The sequence below is a fragment of the Apteryx mantelli genome, chromosome 2 (genome assembly GCF_036417845.1).
Source record: "Apteryx mantelli isolate bAptMan1 chromosome 2, bAptMan1.hap1, whole genome shotgun sequence".
In the NCBI taxonomy this organism is placed as follows: Eukaryota; Metazoa; Chordata; class Aves; order Apterygiformes; family Apterygidae; genus Apteryx; species Apteryx mantelli.
In genome coordinates, this window is record NC_089979.1 from 19,311,694 (window position 1) to 19,332,693 (window position 21,000).

Here is a 21,000-nt window from a genome sequence, read left to right on the forward strand (position 1 = left end):
ATGGATCTAAGTCATATTCAGCTCTCAAAGTAATAACACACTAGATTTGGAGTATCATTCATAATTTATGATGTCTGCATAGTGAACCATACTTAATCCTAGAATGCATTATTGCTGCATCTTGCTAAACCTCTGAAAGTTTTATAATCACAGAAATGTTATTTATTTGTGATAGCTGGTAATATTTTTATTCTGCATTAAATGTGGATCACAGCAATGTTATAGATGAATTTCAAAATAAATTTTAAAATGAGTTGAAAAGACCAAACTATTTTATTACTGTTTAGCTGTTTATTACTTAGCATTGGCTTAAAATCTGTCCCTGCTTTCCCTAGTAAGGATGGAGAGGACAAGAACATTATGGAATAAATATAACATCCACTCCAGTAAAAAGTTATGAGCCTTTTAATTTCAGGATTTCAGAAAGGATCCCTCTCTTGGATGTGATTCATTTTTGCAGTATTAAAAGCAACAAAATTTGTTGCAGAAAATGGCCCCAGCAGAAAGATATATAGAATATTTGATTAACAGTAGTGCTACTTTTGTCTCGAGGTGCTGTACTGAAACCTTTAGTTTCTGTAAATGTATAGATAGGAATATGAGCACTTCTACATATTCACAATTTTGTTCTAATTCTATGGATGGGATTCCATAGGTTCTCATTCCCGCAGCTGATGTCCAAATCTTATTAAAGATAGTGGGAACTACTTTGCTTTCTCTGACAGTCTTTCTCCTCTTATTTTTTGACTTCTATAAGAATGCTCGGAGTAAGCTAGAAATTCATGATAAACTTACAGAGAAACATGAATAAAGAAAGGAATCTCAGGTGTGAGTTGTGTCAATAACTTTTAAAAGGCTTGTAAGCTTAAAGCAACACAAAGCTCTATGTGGTTTTAAATGTCTGTAATTCTAGAATGGCACCTGATCAACTGACTGTGTTCAGCATTTCTGGCAGGAGTTCTGGTCTTCACTTTCCTGCTTTTGGTGTCATGGGCAGCCTCAGTCCAGTTTACTGAATGATCTGAGTGAGGTTTGTGTTGGAGCTATCTCTGAGTCCATTGAATGGCTAAAGTTTCATGTGAAATCATTAAGACTTGAGACATTAAGACTGTCCCAGACCTGTTAAAATAACTGCTTTCAGACCTTTATGGGCTTGCAGAGTAAAGATTAAACACCACAGCATTAAAGGAATCCTAGATGAGCAGCAGTTAAGGTCAGCCCCAGAGTTCTTTAAAGCCTGGCTGTTCATCATTCACAGCTCTGTTAAGTAATAACCACCCCAGGCAGCAGCAGACTATACAGAAAAGTTCTCTTTCACTCTGATAAAACATTTGGCCATCTATTACTGAATCTGGCTAAAATAGTAACACGTTGGATTATACTGCAGTTGAACTGCAATGGATTACATTTCAGGAATGGTAGTCATTTAGAATTCAGACATTAAAGCTTCATTCTTCAAATTAATAGGAAAATCTCAGAGGCTTTAACCACTTAGAGCACCTACCTCTGTTGCCTAGGCTTTTATTCCTTTACGTAGAGCATTGCCCAGATCTGTTGTTCAGTCATTGCAGTACGTGCTTTGTGATCTTCCTTCTCTGTATTTAACATCTGTGTACTTTCATATCTGAGTTCGTAGAAATGAAAGAATAAGTAAAGTCATCTTAACAATCACTGATTAAAAATGTCATTTAACTTTCAGTCATAGTAAGTAAAGTCGTACTCAGCACATGCTGCCATTATGGTCTTTTCCACTTCTTCCTGGTATACTTCTCAAGTCATAAGTGAATAAATCTTGGGGTAGGATGTCCCAGTCTGAACAGATTAATCTTTGAAAGTGTTCGGACTGTTAGGGTTTTTAGAAGTGACAGGTAGAGCAACCTGTATTGGCCTTAAATTGATTGTGAGCACTGAAAAGGCAGGGATGCTTTTTAATTAGCTTTAGAGCTGAGCAAAGTTAACAAAAAGGAGACAAGGAAGATGATTTCCCTGGGCATTTGGGAATATTGTAGTTAGAAGTAGATAAGCCAGACAGATTAGACAAGAAATGCAAATCTAGCTGTTAAACCGTACTGTTCTTCCTGCTGTTATTTTTTTTTTTCTTTTGGTCTGGCACGTGGGCATTAGATTAGATTCCCAGATTACTGGCATTAGATTCCCAGGATACTGAGTGACCAGGAACTTGTTCTTGGGCTCATCTTGTGCACGGCAAGAGTAGTGACCAGTTAATCCATTAATGTAAAATTAACAGATAAGATCATCCATATTGCTTGCATATATCTAGACGTATCTGTATTCTAATGGCAAAGTCACCTTATTTGGTTGTCATAAACATAAATTTGCTGATTTAGCTTATATTACTGAGACCTGGCTTTATAATTTTGCGGGTCCTTTATCATCCCAGTACCTCAGTTCAGTAAGATATTGTGGGAATAATAATATCTGACTCAAACATTTATCTGTATGCTTCACTTAAAAACAGATCAGTTCATGTATAAGATCTGGGAGAGGATTGTCTTAGAGGTAGTTTTGGAAATACAGTTTGCTCTGAAGAACTTTACCTTTCTGATTGCAGATGCATGCAGTGACAGGATTTTCTTTGTTTTATCTTGGGAAAGACTGATAAAATATTAGACAGATGTTTTATTGACTCATTTGTACAACAACATTGTATCTTGTATTCACATAGCTTTTGTTCGTTCTCTGCACTGAATTTCTGCAAACTGTGGGAACTGTTATTCCCGTTGTTCAGGAACAAAGGTGCAGAATACAGGAACAAAGGTACAGAATGTGCTAACTTGAACAGAGCCAGTGTCATGCAAAAAGATTCATTGTTCTTTACAACTATAAGTTGTACTTTTACCTCTTAGGTTGAAATGCCTTTTAAAATGCTGCTGGTGTAATATATATGTAGCTATATTCTAAGGCAAAGTCACCCTGTTTGTTTTAAAGATAAAACAACAACAAAGGTATGTATTTGGTGAAAACAATTTGCGTTGACTGATCCCGAAAATAAATTGGTATGCTTCATTTTAAAAGCAGCTTCGTACAAAAGTGAGGCTGATGACAAAAACTCAGTATAATGTATCTCTCTTTCTGCTGTCACTTATTTAGCAGTACTTTATAACCCTCATTCCAAGACTGCGCTTTTGTTGAAGGAGGGATAATTAAGAGCAAGAGTACGTCAAAGAACAATTAATCCAGTTGTAAATGCAGGGTTTAATCAGAGTACACTATGCTCCCATCCTGCAATCAGTCACTTTACATGTGCAGTGAAGATGAGAAGATGGGTGCCTTCATTCCTGGGAGTATTCAAATAATTAAATACGTGGCTGGTATCAAATGTATATGAATACTGAAATTAGGAGATGAGCTAGATCTGATTCAGTGTAACTTAAATACTTAATCTTACAAAAAAAAAAGTTCTGAAGATAGCTCGAGTGAAGTAAATTGATAACAAATGATGGAATATTTTGCCTGTGACCATAAGTAAGACTCTTCTTTTGTCTCTTCTTAAAGTATTTAATAATAAATAATATTTTGATGTGGCTGTGTTTATTTATAAGTGTAAAGCATAAGTTCTCTGAATAGTACAGAAGAGTTTGCAAGTGAAAACAGGAAGAGCAAAGCCCAGGTTCACCAGGTAACTTAAACTTGATAAGGATGGCTTTAACTTGAGCACTAGATTTTTTTAAGCAACTCAATATTTGGAAAAGAACAGATATGCAACGGTCAACTACTTGTGCTTCTAGAAGGCTTTCCATCTGCTTTTTAGAACATCATCTTGGCAATAAGAAGGGAGGGGGTGCTTGAGTATATATGTCATCTGCCTTGGATATAAGTACATGCCTTGTTTTGCTTCTGTACCATATCTGATAGCAGACCAACGGCAGACATCATACCCATCCTAACATTCAAATCTAATGGTATGCAAAATTTATTTCCTGTAGAATTTTATGTCACTATTTTCCCTTTTTTATATGTGGCCTTCATAATTTTTGGGGGGACAATAATGTTTGAGATCTTTTCTGACACAGAATCAAATAAATACAGCTGTGGCAGTTTTTGACCTTTCTCTTGTTTACTTTTCTCCCTTTTCCTGGCTCTTCGTTTTGGGCCTACTCAAAATAGCTGCTGCTGATTTTTTTTTTTTAATAAAAGTGTTTCCAGATAATATATCTGTATGCACTGAGCCCTCCTGCATATTTTACTGACAGGATCCGTTTTAATTTCCCGTCAGTTGCTATGGAGCTGTGTAGATTTGCTTACTTGACCTGCTAGCGCAGGGAGTTATTAAAGACTCTGTCTCCATGGCTACAACAGTACGAGCGTATACTTCACAGGGAGATTAAAATACACATATCTCCCTTCAGAAGGAAAGATGCAGTGTTCTGGTACAAGTCTGTGCTATTCTCAGATCTTACATCTTAGGACTGAGCATGGATAGTATCACCCTGTGAGGGCTTTACGTGTTGTAGCAGTTGCTGCTTTAAACCTCAGTAGATCACCATGCAGTGCCGTGGAGGCCAACTGTGTGTCTCGTCTTTGCCGTTTGCTCCTCGTCCTCCTGCACGTTCCGAAACAACTGTCGTCACTACGGCAGTTCTGGAATGAGTCCTGCTCAGTTGGGTCAACAGGTGCAGCAGAGCCAGGAGATCCTGGTGGGGATCGCCTGTCTCGCGTAACTCACTGAACATGAGTGATTCAGGAAGAGGTGAGGTTTGAATCTACAGCTCTCCTTAGATTATTTTTTGGTCCGGACTACAGATGGGGCCTGACTGGCTTTCTCTGGTCCAGTGACTTGAACTGCTTACCGAAAGTGGGACAGCTTTACAGGTGAATCTGTCATTTTCTCTTCTGGTGATTATGGGGGCTGTTTCGGAGGTGAGGAAGATGGGAGCTTGTGGTCCTGAGCCAAACCAGGCAGAGCTGCGATGGGCTGTAATTTGTCTGGCCTGACCTTCACATCTGTAATGTAGTTGTAGTTGTCTCTGCTTGAGCAATTTGACTAAGGTCCTGTTTTGGTTCAAAGGAGATAAAAGTAATAAAATCAGTGAAGCTAGTGTGCAATTTTTCTGACCAACTATAAACATTTACTTTAAGAGAAGATGAATGAACTGCACTCTCTGATTATACTGATTAAAATTCCATTGCCTAAACGTTGGCCCAGATATAGGTGCCTACATTAGAGACATCTCCAGTTAGTGAGACAATTCCCACCTATGTCTCCTGTATCCTACAAGAGGTCTCCGACAGCTGTGCTGTTAGTCCTTATTGGAGTCAAGCTCAGACTTTTTTTTTTATGCCTGTTTTTTTAACAGAAAGGAAGGTCAGTCTTAGGTATTTAGTTGCAGAATGAGGCTTGTGATTGAAGAACATGCTTGGAAGTTGATGCCTATCTGTATTTAGGTCAATAGGTCTAATTAGGTGCCTTTTCCTCTTCTGTTCATCCCTGATAAGCTTAAACATTTGCCGTTTGTCCTGTTTCTGAGGACCACTGCCTCAGGTGCCAATATTACATAGGGTAATTCTGTGTCTGATTTTGCACTGAGAATTTCATTAGTCAGCAGGACACCTAGGAGTTCGACATTGCAATGTTGAAGTATTTTTAGGAGCTAACCCAAATAAATTCTACTGAAGTGAAAAAAGTGCTTTGTAACTCTGATAGATAAATATTTTGAGCAAAAGACTGTTGTAAAGTTTTAAAAACAATGTTACTATATCACTGTTTTGGGGGGGAGGTTATATATATTAGATATAAACTTTGAATTTAAACAAATTTCCTTGTATTGCTGTGGACAACATGTTCAAATAGCCAAGTACTTCTTTCAAACATGAACGGATGAAGTAGCAGCTATATAGAGTGTTTTGACTTCAAAGTGTTCCATATTTTTGAATCTGTATATGCAAGTTCCTATTACATTAAATTGGCCTGAAAAAAAAAAACAATTTTTTAATTCTGCATCACAAATTTTAGGATTCATCACCTTCTAAAAACCCTTTCAGGTGCTGCTTAGTAGACGCAAAAGCAGTTAGTGGTTGGGAAGTAGACTCAAAACATGCATCTCTTATTGCTCAGAAGATTCCCAGGGCACACCAAGTGCCCAGACATGACAGTGACAAACACATATCTGATAAAGAAGCCAGCAAGCAGCAAAGGAAAACACAGATTTTTTTATTTTATTTTATTATTTTTTTTTCTGGAGGAGATATTAAGTAAAGGGCAGAGGCCTAAACCCCACCTATCAAAGATAAGTAACTGCTGAATGCTGGGCTGGAGGTACAGACCACCCACAATCAAGAGTCATGGGCACAAATCATCTTCTGGAACTTGGTACCTATGTCCTTTCTCACAAAAAATAGAGACCCCTGTTGCCTAATTCAGTAAGGGAGAGGGGAAAGAAGCTTATATTTAGAATCTGTTTCTGCCTCTGTTGGACGATGGACTTCAGCGCATGTGAGAAGAGTGCCCTAGTCACCAGGCTGCTAGTCTGAGGGGACTCACGGAGCTGTCTCCCATGGAAGCTGTTCTACTTTGTGTAATTAAGTAACTGTTTTATCAGGGATTTGAGCCAGAGTTCCCAAAACGCACACCATAACCCCTTTCTCTGGCCCATTAATTATCCCCATATTGCTCTAGATTTACATAAAATGGGACATCCATCTTTAATGGGAGACTCTCACTCTAGGGTGCTCTGCACACTGGTCCTTAAAGTTGCTCTCTGACCATGGGAGGGCTGGGCTCCAGCTTCCACAGGTTTCAGATATGGGACTTTTACAGGGAGTGCCACAGCCACCAGGCTGCTGCATAGGATGAGACACATGTGCCATCACATCATCTTTCAGCTCCAAATGCCTTTTGGGGCAGGTCTCCTAAGAAGGTCTGGGACATGGTCCTGCATCAGGAACAGGCGGCAGCTGAGTCCCAGCATAAGAATGGCCCTGGGGTTTAGGGTTCAGCGTTGAGGCAGGTATGGAAGATGGCAACAGCTGTCAATCTTAGTCAAAAAAAAATCTTATATATCCAAGCAGATTTTCTACCCTCTGTTAATCCAGAATGGAGTATGAGGTCCCCTGCCAAAAAAAAAAGAAAAAAGAAAAAAAAAAGAAATTGATGCCATACACACTGCACAAACTCAGTATTTGCTCTAAAAGATGTAAGAGCCAGAACATGCTATGCAATTTGTGTATTTACTCCAGTGAATTTTCCTGTTCCTCCTGGCTGTTTTCTGTGGTTTTCAGCCTGCTTCACCTACACGTAAAGAAATACTGTGCATACATAAGAGGCCATTAGGAATCTTCCCTTAGGAGAATTTTTTTTTTTTGTGCTCTGCTTTTAAATTGCAGTACCTATTATTTATGTCAATGTTTAAAATAGCTTTCTGATTCCCCAGTTATATTAAAAGTATTCTGAATATGCTCCTGCTAAATTTTACTTTGCCCAGCTCCCACCAACCTTCAGTTTTTATTCAAGTCATTATTCATGAAATAATATGCATCACAGCAAGACTCCTCTGTTCATGTTGCATTGTTTGCTACACAATTTTCCAGCTGTATTCCTCCTCCCCGTGATAAACACAGTGTTGCCAGCATTTCTTTTTATCTTAGAATACAAAAATTGCATTGCCTTAATCTCCCTTCCTAAATATTGCCCTGTAATCCCATTATCATTATTGTTGACCTTTTTTGGATTTCTTCCAGGTTATTAATGCCTTTTTAATGAGAATCCTGGGAGTTAAACTGTTTTCTGAGCAATGTTTACTCAAGAGTTGATAGATAATTTCTTTTTTTTACTTTCCTTTACATCCACTATTTCTTTTTTGTCTGACATCTTATTATGTTCAAAGTGGAGCTATGCAAATAACTGATTTGGGGATTTGTTGCCAAATCAAAACAGTAAGGAAAGCCTTTGTTTCAGACTGAACAAAGACAATATTCAAACTAGAATTAGAATTTATGCTTGGGAGATTTTTTAATGTTTTAGCACCCTTTTAAAAAGAGAAAGAAAAACTTGGCAGTTTTCAAAATGAAAGCATCATTTCAAACAAAAAGTTGAAAATTCTGTTTTTCCATTTTCTGGCCAAGTTTGGCTTCAATTCCTAAACAGTTTCAGTGCTCAGCAAACTGTTTGTTTGTTTGTTTGTTTTTAATGACTAAATGATTTACCTAAGAGTATTTGTTTCCTTCAGAGTGCTTACTTTTAACAGAGCAGTAGTAAGTGGACATGTCAATAAATTCTTTGTGTTTTTTTATCTATGTTTACATGTAGACATGGGAAGTTAAGGGCATGTCTTTATTTTAGTTATGCAAATCTCAGTTATTTGATTTCACTGTGTTATAAAGGCATCGGCTAAACTGGTGATGACTGGAATCAAAAATAGCAACTCACCCATAAACAACTAAACAGACCTTTGCAGAGAGCTGTGGCATCTCGGACTCTTGACCTGATTAAGTAGTGGTATTTTACTTGCTTTTCTGTACCTAGATATCAAAACACTGGTGAAATGTTTTAGATAAGTAAGTGCCATTTCGGTTCTCACCCTAAATTACTATTCTGAGCTGAGGAAGAGCCTAGGAGAGAGGAGAAATACGTTTCCTGTCCTTGTTCCAATAAATAAACAGAAATAAATTTTAAAAAAACCCTAACAGCTGGAAGAGCAAGCAGATAGAAGTTGCCCTTTTCCCAGATGAGTGTCCAAAACTTTAGACTATAGAGTTTAGTTTTCCCAAGTCTGTTCCTCTGCCCAACGCGTCTTTGATACCCAGTAGAAAGTGGAACATCTGTGATGGAAATTACGTGCGCTCGGGCACCAGCGTATCGTCAGGAGGGCAGGGTCTCCTGATGGAGCAGGAAGCTGTGGGGAGGTCAGAGCTGCTGGATTCCCCCATGTGCGAGTGAGGAATGAGGCAGGTACTCCAGCCTGGGCAGGTTCATGGGTGGGGGCAGAGGACGTGGGGCTCAGGGGACGGGCGCCCCTTCCCTCGCCCCGTTACTGCTGCCGGCTGCAGCCTGCGTCCCCGCTGATGTGACGGGGAGAGGCTGTGCAGCCTCCAGGCAGCAGATGGGGAGAGTGTTATTTTTGAAATTCCCCTTCTGGATCTAGGAGTTTGGCAGTATTTATGCGTTTGTGTCCTGATGCTCTTAGATACTGCTCATTGAACCAACGAATAACAAAATAGTAAAGCTACTTTAGAACAGCGTATCTTATATATACCATTATATAAAACATATCTAAAGGAAAAGAAAATTCTGCAGGCTTTCTTTCGTATTTTATTAATATTATGAGCCTTGCCCTTGTTACATATGGAGGTATTTCATTACAGATCTCTTATTCCTCACTTCTGAAATTCTGTAAGTAATAGTAAGCTATTAGCTTTCGAAATCCAGGAACTGAGCAGGCTGTGATTGCTTCCTAGAATTGGCAGAAGAATATAGTGTGACCATAAACCCTCAAGGATTAGTAAGCTGAAAAGCACAGTCTTCATGTCTGTAATTAGTGCTTCTTAATGATAAGTGCTATTGAAAAAAAAACTAGCAAATGACAGCAGTCATAACTTGAAGTGTATTGCTCTCGGAACTACTTTGACTTTATTGCTCTAAAAATTGTAGTTTAGGCAACCAATCACTAGGGTTTTGCTGTTCTTTTCAGTAAATGGCACTTGAACGCAATTAGTTTTTGTAATCATTTCAGTGTGTACGTTGTAGTAAATATTTGATTAGATTATGACAAATTTTGCTTTCTGTCCTTGGAACTGCAGAGTTGTTTAGTTGGTTGCCTCCCAGATATGTTGCGCATTCCATTGTTTTTCTTTTCACTGTTGAAATCATGTCAAACTGATTAAAAATGTTTTATTTACATTATAATGAAAACCGTATGTCTCATATTAAGGGTGATTGTGCAAAAGTTTTCAACTGAATCAGGTTTAGCATATGATTTTTTGCATTTGCATGTATACTGTGGATGCTTGCCTGTGTAGTTAATTGCTATAAACCAGACAGCCTCTCTCTTCTTACTTATTGGAACCAGATTTAGAAGATGTGTTGAACGGGCCTCTGAAAGGCCTTTGTTAAAAATCTGCCACCAAAGTGAGAGGAGGGTTGGGATGTTTTTCCAGGCTGTGATGAAGTTCACTCCCTTTCTGGGTGCTGCTAAGTCATCCCTGCCAAAGATGACATTTTCCAGCTCCTAAAAATACTTCTGACCAGCCCATTCATTTCTCTTGAAATAGACCAAATAGCACCATGTCAGGTATGTTAAAATTTCTCCTGAAGTGACATATTACACTCACTTGTAAAAGACATCTGTGTATAGGTGCATTTACACATATATTTGATAAAACTTTCAAATGCAAGTTAAGTATTATGTTATATCACTATCAGTATATTTTTCAAACATCCAGTTTCAACATTTGTAGTAAGGGAATACATACGGTACTGGTTGATGCAGCAAGATAGCATCCGTCTGTCTCAGATCCAAAGAGCATCTTTGTTTGAACAGGAAGATAAGTTCCCCAGACTCTTCCCTTCTGCTCTGTGAACAAATGTTCCCCCCTCACAAGGGTCATTTCAGGCTGAGAAGAGAAAAATTATGGGAGCCATTTAAAAAGTATTGTCAGAACATCTCAAATTGTATATACTACTAAAAAAATACCCAGGTCAGGTTGATATCTGTTTGACAGACCTCCTTAAAATATATAAAGCAGAAAAAAATTACTTGAAATGTTCTTTGTCTGTTCCAACATCCACTTGTAGCTGCTCTACAAATCCACGTATTAAAACTACAATTAAGAAAAACACAAGCCTAGATCATAGTGATATGCAGAATAGACATTATGACTCCCAGCCAGTATCAGTAATTAGTTTGTAGTGACTAGTGTGTTTAGGGAAAGGCTTAATTGATTGTGGTTTTACAGCATACACAAGTCATATTCTGTATTCATTTTGAGATCTGCAGTGCTCATAAGACTATAGATTTAGATTTAGATGAGATCAGAAAGCTGTTTGATGAGAAGAATTTGATTATATTAATTGATAACAAACCTTTTTCCAAAGTAAGACAAGTAAGCCAGCAAGATGAGCAAAAATCAAAAGTAATAATTAGTTTAGATTACACAACCAGCAGTGTGAATTAAAAGGATCATTTGTAAATCAAGTACAGATCCGAATGCAGGGAACTAGGATCTGTGTTGCAGTTTGGACCTGAAATCTGCTATCTGACGTTGAGCTGGAAATCTACTCCCCCAGCAGGCTAGAATAATTTATGGAGACTCAGACTGAAATTTTTGTTCCATGTCCCTTCTGACTGCACCTTTGCCAGCTGCCCAGGTCACCAGCTGTTACTGGACCATGTAATCAGCTGAAATGTGGTTAGTAGAAGATCTGAGCTACTTTTGGTTGAAACAGATAGCAGTCTGGTGAAGGGGCACTATATTATGAGGGAAGGCCGGGATTCACAGCCAAAAGCACACCAGGCCAAAAAAACCCCTCTACAGTCCGTAGGAAATGGCAGAGAGGGGAGACTCCCAGACTTAACCACTTATTTGTAGTCCTGAGTGTGCCCACATGTGCCTCAAATTCACTCCGAGCTTCCTTGCCGGCACTAGACCATGTCTGTGAGTATTGACAACCAGCACATTTCATTCCTTCAAAATGTGGCCAGCACCGGTGGTACCACCACGTTTTGTGTAACAGCTAGAGCCGTTAGAGCATTTGCTCACAAGAAAGGTTTGAGTTCAGTGCCCTCCTTAGACCGAAGGAGTTCAAATCCTCACTCTCATAAGAGGTCCTGAACCACAGAAACCTGGTGGGAATCCCCAGCTTATCCCGTAGCAGTGGAGTATGAGACATGGGCAGAAAAAGAGCATGCAGGAGCTTCTGTAGCCCAATGATTAGAGCGTCCACATGCAGGGGAGGTTCCTGTGTCCTGTTCCTTGCTCCCAGGATTATTTCTGTTTGTATCTGGTTACTGTTCCATATGAAATATAATAGTAAGTCTATGGTAAAAGTCTCAAGTATAGTAATAATAAGTCAAATAAGTGATAAGTCTAAGACCTGGGCCTGGAACCAAGACCCTTTAAGGCCCTGACAGTGGCCAGCGATTACATTTCCCAGCAGGACACATTGCCCTTGAAACAGGTCATTTTTAAGGGTATTATCTGAAGAAAAAGCCTGAAATGCTAAAGCAAGCTCATCACTTCTTTCCAGCTCATTTTTTTTCTTACTTTTATGAGTGCCTGTGAATAATGATTCAGATTGCTTGTTGCATACGGAAATATTCTTGCAGGAACAATATTAAGTCTAAAGGGAGCCGCTTTCCTGGAGACACTACTTACACTGTGAAAAATTAGAACTAAAGATGTGGCTCTGCATTAAAGGTTCCAAGGTAAATCAAACTAAATCTCTTAGAAATACAAATCCTTTCAATAGTGTACAGTACAAGTGAATCCTCTCTACTTCTCTAGCTGCTTCTAATGGCTTTGCTGGACTTTTATTATGCTGAGGTCCCTAAATAAAGCTGTCTTCAGAGGCAGTGCTCCATTTAATTCCCTATTTGCTGCATGGGGCTGGTGAAAGTGTATGCATATTTTGGTCCCTTTGCCCTATAATAGAATGCTTTTGAAGGCTAGTAAGCTCAGAGAATTTAAGTGCTTTACAACTTGAGGACAAGCTGTCTCTGTCAGCACTGTTTTATTTACAGCTCTGTTTCATTGGGTGGCTAAATGCAAAACCCAGCATCAAGAGTGATATATATAAAAGAGTCTTTGTTTATGGGGTTTCAAGACAAGTAAGTTCTGTGGTTTATATAAGTTGGCAGCTATGGATCAGTACTGAAGTTGTAAATAAAAAAGACATACAAAATATGACTAGACTTTAATAAGTTCATATGCATCCTGAGTTTTGGAAGTCCAGTTCTGCTGATCAGCTGTCAATGTTCCTGTTACAAATATTGCTTGAACTTTTCCCCTTTTTTCTGTATTTTAATCTTATCATTTAAGTAGAAAACAGACGGTAAAATGCACGTGAAAAAGTTCCAACTTTATTCTTACAGAAGGAAAAAATATTAAATGCTGAAGTGCAAGTGTAATTTTAATACTATCTGAGGCCAGAAGACCACATGACATGGTATTTGAGCCATCTGTAATGACTAGAAACAGTAGAATTGGATTCCACACTCCATTCATGCATGTGAATGTTTGTGTGTCTCTGTGTAAAAAATACACATACTGTCTCTATATACATACATATACGATGTGGCATTTCAGTGCTTGCAGCCTGCTGTGGTGTCCCCAAAACGTCTAGCCTGTTCTACCTGTAAAAGCTGCTAATTATGTGTGTTATATGATCACAGTAGCATGTCATTATTCTAAGAGCACAGCTGAGGAAGCGAGCAGAGCAGGGTTAAAGGTGTGGCCTTTCTGCACGCACCAATGTAGGCATGATGACTGCAGTGCACCGACTGGATAAACATGTACCAGTGTCCCCTGCAGACACAACTGCTCTTGCACAATGATCTCTCACTCCCTCTCCTCACCCCCTCAAGCTCATAATATAATCGTAATATTTGTATGGTGTAATATATGGGTAATGTTTGTAATATAACCACATGGACAGGTTGGAAAATCTGGCCTTGAGTAACTTGTGCTAGGCTGCGCAGTCAGTTGCAGTGCTCCGGCGGGAATATACTGATTCCTAGAGCAGCGATCCCCAGCCCGGGGCACGATGAGAAGCCGTGCGCCTAGCAGGCTGTCGCCTCCCTCCCTCTCTGCGCTGCCCGTGGCTGTGCAGGCCGGCACGGCACGCACGCTGCGCTGCCGGCACGGGGCGCAGCCGCGGGGCTGTGGGCTCCCGCCTTCTCCCCTCCGTCTCAGCTGGGACTGTGTGAGGGTCACAGTGTTGTCAAGGCAGCAAAAAGCCACGAAAGCTAAAAGCACAAAGCACGATGCCGTCCGCAGCGTATTTTTAGCTTGGTGCTGTGTCCCATTTGCCAGTATAGCGTGGGGACGGTGCTAGATGCTGCACTACTTCATTCCTCCTTCTTGGATACCCATTCAAGGCAAGGAGGAATTCTGGAAAATGTGACAGTACGGTGCTGGCCATCCGTCTGCTTAACCACTGCTGAGCGCAAGCTGTCGCCTTGTCCTTCCCCGGGCTCTGAGAGCCGTGGGTGTCCCCAGCAGCCCGAGGCCGGACCCGCGGCCCCGCAGCATCAGACGCCGTACGTGCGGCACGAGCACTTCTGTCAGCACTGATTCTCGAGTCAGCCGCCCTGCCAGCAGGTTATTGGTGCTCCGATGCTGAGAGCATGGAAAAATATGTATGAATGAATTTCAAATGAGATAGCTCTGAAGCTGGCACCTCAACATGTGGTGTCTTTTGCAGGCAGGGATTGGTAAACAGGAAGATCTCAGACCAGGGCAAAACAAGTGTTATAGCCAGTCAGGACAGAAGAATATGTTTTTCAGAAAAGTCCACTTCTTTCATGGTTAATGCTGCTTCTGAGGCTGTTCTGCTGCTTACATTTGTGAGCTTTTGCGATCACATTGTCACAGCAACAAAAATATTCAACAGGCTTCCTTGGGTAGTTGACAGTCTGGAGAGTGGCTGTAGAAAGGCTGTATTCTGCTCCTACCTGTGTTGCTCTTAGTTAGACAAGGAGTTTCATCTCTTTGTTGAAATATTTGGCAGATGGAAGTAATACTTACCCACAAGAATGTGTTACAATTTATATTATATATGGGTAAATGTCTTATTTTACATAGAGATGTTTACCAAATGGGAGAAACTATTTTTAAAAGTCTCCTAGTAACATTACTGTCAAGCATTTTTACATGCAGGCTGGCTTGAACATCAGCTATCACACTTGGGAATACTACTAACTGTGACCTCTTTAATTTACAAAAAGTTCTGGAAGATCCTATAAATATATGCTGCCTAATTTTAAGCATGAGTAGTCTCCTGTGCTCAGTGTTAAGGATGTGCATAACTGTTGTTGAAATTGGGGCCAGAGAGGTTAAATCTTTCTTCATAGAAGCAGTTCCTGTTGCAGATGTATTTCAGTCTTTCAGAAACCTCAGATTTGAGATGGTTGCGTTTCCAGGCTCTGATAAACCTTATCTGCAGTACCTAGCTTGGCAGCCCTTCCCAGCACTACGCTCCAAGCCAAACGGGTCAGGGAGAGGCTATTATTAAGCCTTGCTTCCTTGAAATGCTTTCAATAACATGATCTGATTATGGTGTGGTCTACTTAATCATAGATGAGCCTCAGCTCGGGCTCATGTTCTCTGTGTAGGAGCCAGCACTTTGCTTTGGAAAGCTGTTGGCGTCTTGCAAGGGTGGAAATGTGTTGGGGGCCCGAACACTGGAGGTATGAAATCTATGTGACATGTTTACCTGTTCAGGTCTTGTTTGCAAAATTAGATTTGGGATTAGCATGATACTGAGACAGTATTCTGCGTGGACTTTAATCTCTTAGATGAGAGTGTTTTGTTTATCAGGAAAACTCTACTGCAGCTTCGGACGTTATGTCCCACGGTCATTTTGCTTCCCCAAGGAGAGGATCGTTGCCATCTGCATTTGCAGACATGATATAAATATTCTGTGAAACAAAGTGGCTTTGTTGCTCCCCTCCTGCCCTCCCCTCCCTATCTTTGCATGTGGTTCCTATTTGGTTAGGACTGTAGCGACACAGGTCACCATGGGTCTGATTATTCAGGGATGTTATATACTGCGTATGGAATTGATTAAAAGCAATAAAACTGGATCCCTGGGATACCATTTTCAAGAACTAGGCAGTACATTTTTCTGTTTTGAAATTAGTCTCTGGAATATTCTGGGCTGGGCTGAGTTAGAAGAAGCACAGAGAAGAGCGGACTGATGTTTAAAGCCATCTTTGTGTACTCTGAGTTTTAGGCTGTGTTAAGGCCAAAATATATTCTCCTAGGTAAAAGCAGCCTCTTCAGGCTGCCCTCTGCACCTGGTGCCCAGCTTTGCACCTAACATGACCCTCCTGTGAAGGTAATTTGGCCTTCTGAGAAATTTTGAACCAAAATGTCACAGTTCCTCTAGGACAGCCAGGTACAGACCAGCTATAGCCAGAGATTTTGTTTTAGAGGTCAGATGTAGATCAAACTCCTCTTGTAAAATCCCTTTCCTCTAAGATCTATTGGTCTGTCAGTTTTACTATTTAATAGGCACAACTATCTGCTCTATCACAGACTTCTCATTACTCCCCACTAACAGGTTCAACACCTCCTGCTTCCAGCTGTTTCTATTCCTGCTCCCACCCTCTGTATAAGTGTTTACCAAGGGTTATTTGGAAGGCAACTTTATTGCTACCAACAATTCTAGCTGGGAAAGACTCCCTCTCTTCCAAAAACTGTGGCTTGTAGATACCTTTTATGTTGGGATGTTATAGAGCGTTAAATAACAAGAAACAATGTGTGTCTTTAATGCTTTTTCAATTACAGCTCTTCAGCGTGAAAACAGCCAAGACTTGACTCTGAAATGTATTTCCTCTGGTGATTCCTCTATAATGGGCTTCTGTCCTGTCATCACAAGAGAGCCCAGCTAATGATTGAGAATAGGCTGAGTTTGGTTTTGTTCTTGAGTTTCTTGAACTTATTTGCTTCTGTGTCTGTGACAGGTAAACAAAAGTGATCTGATTTATATCTTATAGACTTGCAACTGGGGAAAAAAAAAAAACACAATAAAAGCATCTTGATCCTGCTGAATCCTGCAGCATTCAAACAAGCAAGAAGACATCACAGGAAGGGCAGTGCTTTCCTTGCCAAAAAGACAGAACAATTCTTGTCAGTTGTTATCTGAGATTGAATGTAGAGGTTGGAGTAATGAGTAATGTGTGTTCTGACACTTGGACTTTGTGAAATTAGGAAACTGTACTGGGTTAAATCAGAACAGGTATGTTCAGAAACCACTATGACCATAAGTGTCTAACGTCTTTTACTAAATGATTCCTCCTGTTTAAGACTGTGCCCGTGAAAACATGCTCTAACAATGCCTTTTTTTGCAGTCCAGAGCATTCAGGAGCCTAAGATGTGCCAGTCAGCTGTGCTAAAGATTTAACTGTCTCCCAAATTAGAGGTTTTATTTGTCACGGTGGCTATCACAGTAGCTGTAGCTGCATCTCCCCCTCGTGGAAAAGTGGTTTATAGCAAAAAAAAGAAAAAAAAAAAAAGCTCTTCTGTGATAAGTCTCCAACTGCTCACCTGAGTGGATATTTCTGTGCGGGATGGTGGAGGCACCTCTGAAGGAGACAGCAGGAACTGTGTTCTCAGGCCTCCCTTGCTGGGAAGAGCCGCCACTCAGCACAGCCGGCAAAGGGTGGCGGGGGCTGCCTGGGAGAGCCCGGGTATAAACCCTGCTGGGAAGTCTGCGGTGTGAGGTTTCATAAGAAGCCTTGCCCCAACTCAGCGGTGTCCCTCCCTGCGTTGGGAGGGCAGCGAGGTGCCCTCCTCCTTGGCCTCATTACCTCGGTGGCCTCCTGGTGTTCCTTGTGGCTTCCTAGGTGGCCCGGGAAGGGTCAGCCTGTGCGCGGGAAGCTTCGTGGGGCCAGGGCACCACGCACGTGCTCAATGGTCCTGGGCAAATCCCCTCCCCAACTTCTCGGTGTGATTTGGGTGATGCTAGGATAGTCAATGGCTGCAAGGTGCACTGAAATTCCCAAATGAAAGTTGCTATGTAAATCATGATATTTCTTCCTGCTGACCAGCTGTTATTAAAGTATGTCGGAAAGTTATTTCCATTCCCTGAAATAAAGTTATTATCCATCATTGTGACTCTGCAGCATTAGACATGGATACAACTTGGAAAATTTGCCATTTGAGTGACAAAATGAAATTTTAAAAAGCTATCTTCTTCAGGGTTTTTTTCCAGATGATAAGACTTTCTTAGTAAATTTACCTTCTGGCCTCAGCAAAGGGAGTGCATTTTTCGTGTATATAACAGAGCTTGGAAAATAAAAGCTGTAATCCACAGAAAGTCAGTAATCAGATAGTATGGCTTATCATCCAAGAAGCACTTGGGAGACACGCGTTATTATTAGCTTATTTAAAATCTATTAGAACTGTCTTACTATGCTTCTGTGCCACATGAAAATCTGAATACATGTATATATACACACACATATACACACATACACATATACATATATTTACTCTAGTAACCTATATACATGTATATCATCTCAGAAAGCAGAAAAGGACAAGCGTTCTCCCCAGCCAGTAGTACTTCCCAATGGTTTAAAGGAAGAGAAATGCAGTAGCAACTGTATGTTCTTAATCACTGTGCTCTTGAAGGAGCCCTATCAGCAGCCTCATTCCTATGTTGATAACTGTGAGAAAGCAAACAGGTTGTCATAACAAATGTTTTTAGTCTACTTCTAAAATGGTTTCCGTAGAATAAGTTTCTGTGTCCGATTTTTTTTCTACTCTTGTTGAATTGCCAGTTCTGAGGAACTGTTGAAAATCTGGAACACATCCAGTACTTGTCCTTAGGGATGTTTGAAAATTCATGCAACTTTTAAAATTCACACAAGACAGACAAAGGAAGGATGCTTGTGATTCACTGTTATTTTGAAAACAGTCTTTGAGTTGTAATTTCCATCGTGTTTTACTCTTTCCTTTTCCTTTCCAGGGAGTGAAGCTGATTTTAGCTCTTCAAGCAGCACAGGCAGTATTTCAGCTCCTGAAGTCCATATGTCTGCTGCTGGAAGCAAAAGATCTTCTTTTTCTCGCAAGTAAGCAAAGCAATTTGTGCTATATATTTCAAGTGTTGCTTAGTACAGAGAGACACTATTACGTAATGCCTTGCAGCTAATATGTATAATATCACTACTGTGAGTTTTAAAACAATTTGGATTACAGTGTGCTCTCTGGCAGTACTTACACCAGTCAGAACTGTGATATGAGAGAGAACAGAAATGCTGTATTTGGAGAACAAAAACTGTCAATATGCCACAAAATCAGCTAACTGGCACTTTTTTGTTATTTATTCATAACGAGCATTTGCAATTCAATCAGGTAAGGTAAAAAAGGCATTGGCTGGAAGAGAGGGGGAAACAGCTGGATATATGTTAGTTAACAGCAGTGCTTCTAACCAATTAACCTTAACCTTCTGGTCATACCACTTTGGTTTTTTTCTGTGATAAATTGTCAGCTCAGCATGCACCTTTACAGATCATGACCTTATTTTTCGTAGGAAGAAGCCGACAATTTTGCCTTTAATGCTCATTTCTAAAGCACCTGTGTCTAATCTTTATGTGAGTAAACTATACACAAATTTAAAAAAAAGATCATAGTCATCTATCTATCTAAATGAACATTTCATAAGGATTTCTGTAAATTTTCTCCATATCACATGTGAACTGCTTCTGAATACCGGGGAGTTTGGAGAGAGCAGTGCACATTGTGCTCTGCCCACGCAATCCCTGCTGATTACAGTTTTTGAGTGGGTGTAAAGAGTTCAAACTGAAAGATTTGTTTCCTGCCCTTTGCGCAGTCACAGGAGTGGAGCTGGCAGGCAGAAGGGGAAGGACAGCAGGATACCCATATGCTCAAGGAACACAGGCTTCTCCAAGATCACAGTGTGCCCCAGTGTACAGGGATCCGTGCAATGATGCTTAATGAAGAGTTTCCTATCTGTGTCATGAGACTGTTAGAAAAATAAACAGTAGTTAAACTCTCTCTAGAATCAGTCTAACTAGTAAAGTATTGGCTGTGAAAAAAGCAGCACTAAATATAATATGAAGTCCTAAAATGACCTTTACTTTTTCTTTGAGAGAATATGTAATTGCATATATTGTTGTGTGTTTAAATATAGCTTTAAATTAGACCATACTGTCCTACTTAATTGGCTAGGAGTCCTCTGTAATAATGCTCCTGCAAATGCATTGCTGTAATTACATTACGTGCAGATTCTGCCTTACACAAAAATTGATGCTGTACTGTACAAAATGAAAAGAGATGTCTCCTTTGTAATACATTCATTTTAACTGTTTGACTTAACTTGCTATGAAACATTTCAGTTTTGTCACAAACCACAGTCCTGCACTTTATTGTAAAATAATTATAAAATCCCCCAAACCACAGCACTGTGATGAAGGTTTGCAGCATAGCCACTCAACCATCTGTTCCTTATAAAGTGTTCCATTTTCAGAGAAGGGAGGAAACCAGTTCAGACAATTTTAAGACAAGATTTTGCTTCATAATTCTGTGGTATTTTATTTTTTATGTTCTGTCCTTCTTCACTGGCTGGATTTGCCTTTTTCCATATATTTTGAAACCTTCCCTTTTTCCTTTGTTACAGTTTAGAACAACAAATTCCATGAGAGAGAATGAAGGTAGAGGCACAGTAGGGAAGCAAATCAACTGAACAAAATAAAAATGCACCCCTAAAAGCTGTTTTCAGAGCGTCCCAGTTCTTGGGCAGCCATTGGACAGTTCAGATGTGAATTGCTTTCAAGCACACACAATTAACAATCAGATTATTTAATAAATATTGGGAAAAGAAAGGTAGATATGTATGGGAGAAATTGGAAGAAAGAAAAGAGCTGTGCTTTTCTTTGTCTATTTTAATACCGTTTCAGCCTTCTCTCAGTAGGGTTCAAACTATATCTAAGTAAATGAATAGCTGACAATGACAGCTGAAGCACCCCGTATGCCAAAGGCACAAAAGAACAGTGGCTCAAACAAAAATCTGTTTTCACTGCACACTGCGATCCCTCAGGCTGCTTGCTGAGGACCGTGAAAGCACTCTCACAACAACCCTCCATCAGACTCCAAGGATAGGCATCTCTCTGCAGGCCTGTCAGGGAAAAGCTGAAACGTGATTCTTTTGGAACTAGTCAAGATTGCAGTCCTCTAATTACTTAAAGGAGTTAGAGGTTTGGAGAACATGGATGATCTGATGGAATCACTGGAAACTGTACTATAAACAGAGGAATGTGAAAATGCCAGAGGTTTCCCTGGATCACATAATTCAAACTA

At 40.1% G+C, this 21,000-nt stretch overlaps 1 protein-coding gene across 1 annotated transcript in view; it reads left to right on the plus strand.

The window, feature by feature from the left end:
* SYBU (syntabulin) overlaps positions 1 to 21,000 on the plus strand; it is a 47,443-nt gene that overhangs the window by 17,199 nt on the left and 9,244 nt on the right. The window contains exon 4 of the mRNA XM_067290229.1: positions 18,650 to 18,752. Coding sequence (XP_067146330.1) covers positions 18,650 to 18,752 — 103 coding nt within the window. The remainder of the gene's footprint in view (positions 1 to 18,649; positions 18,753 to 21,000) is intronic.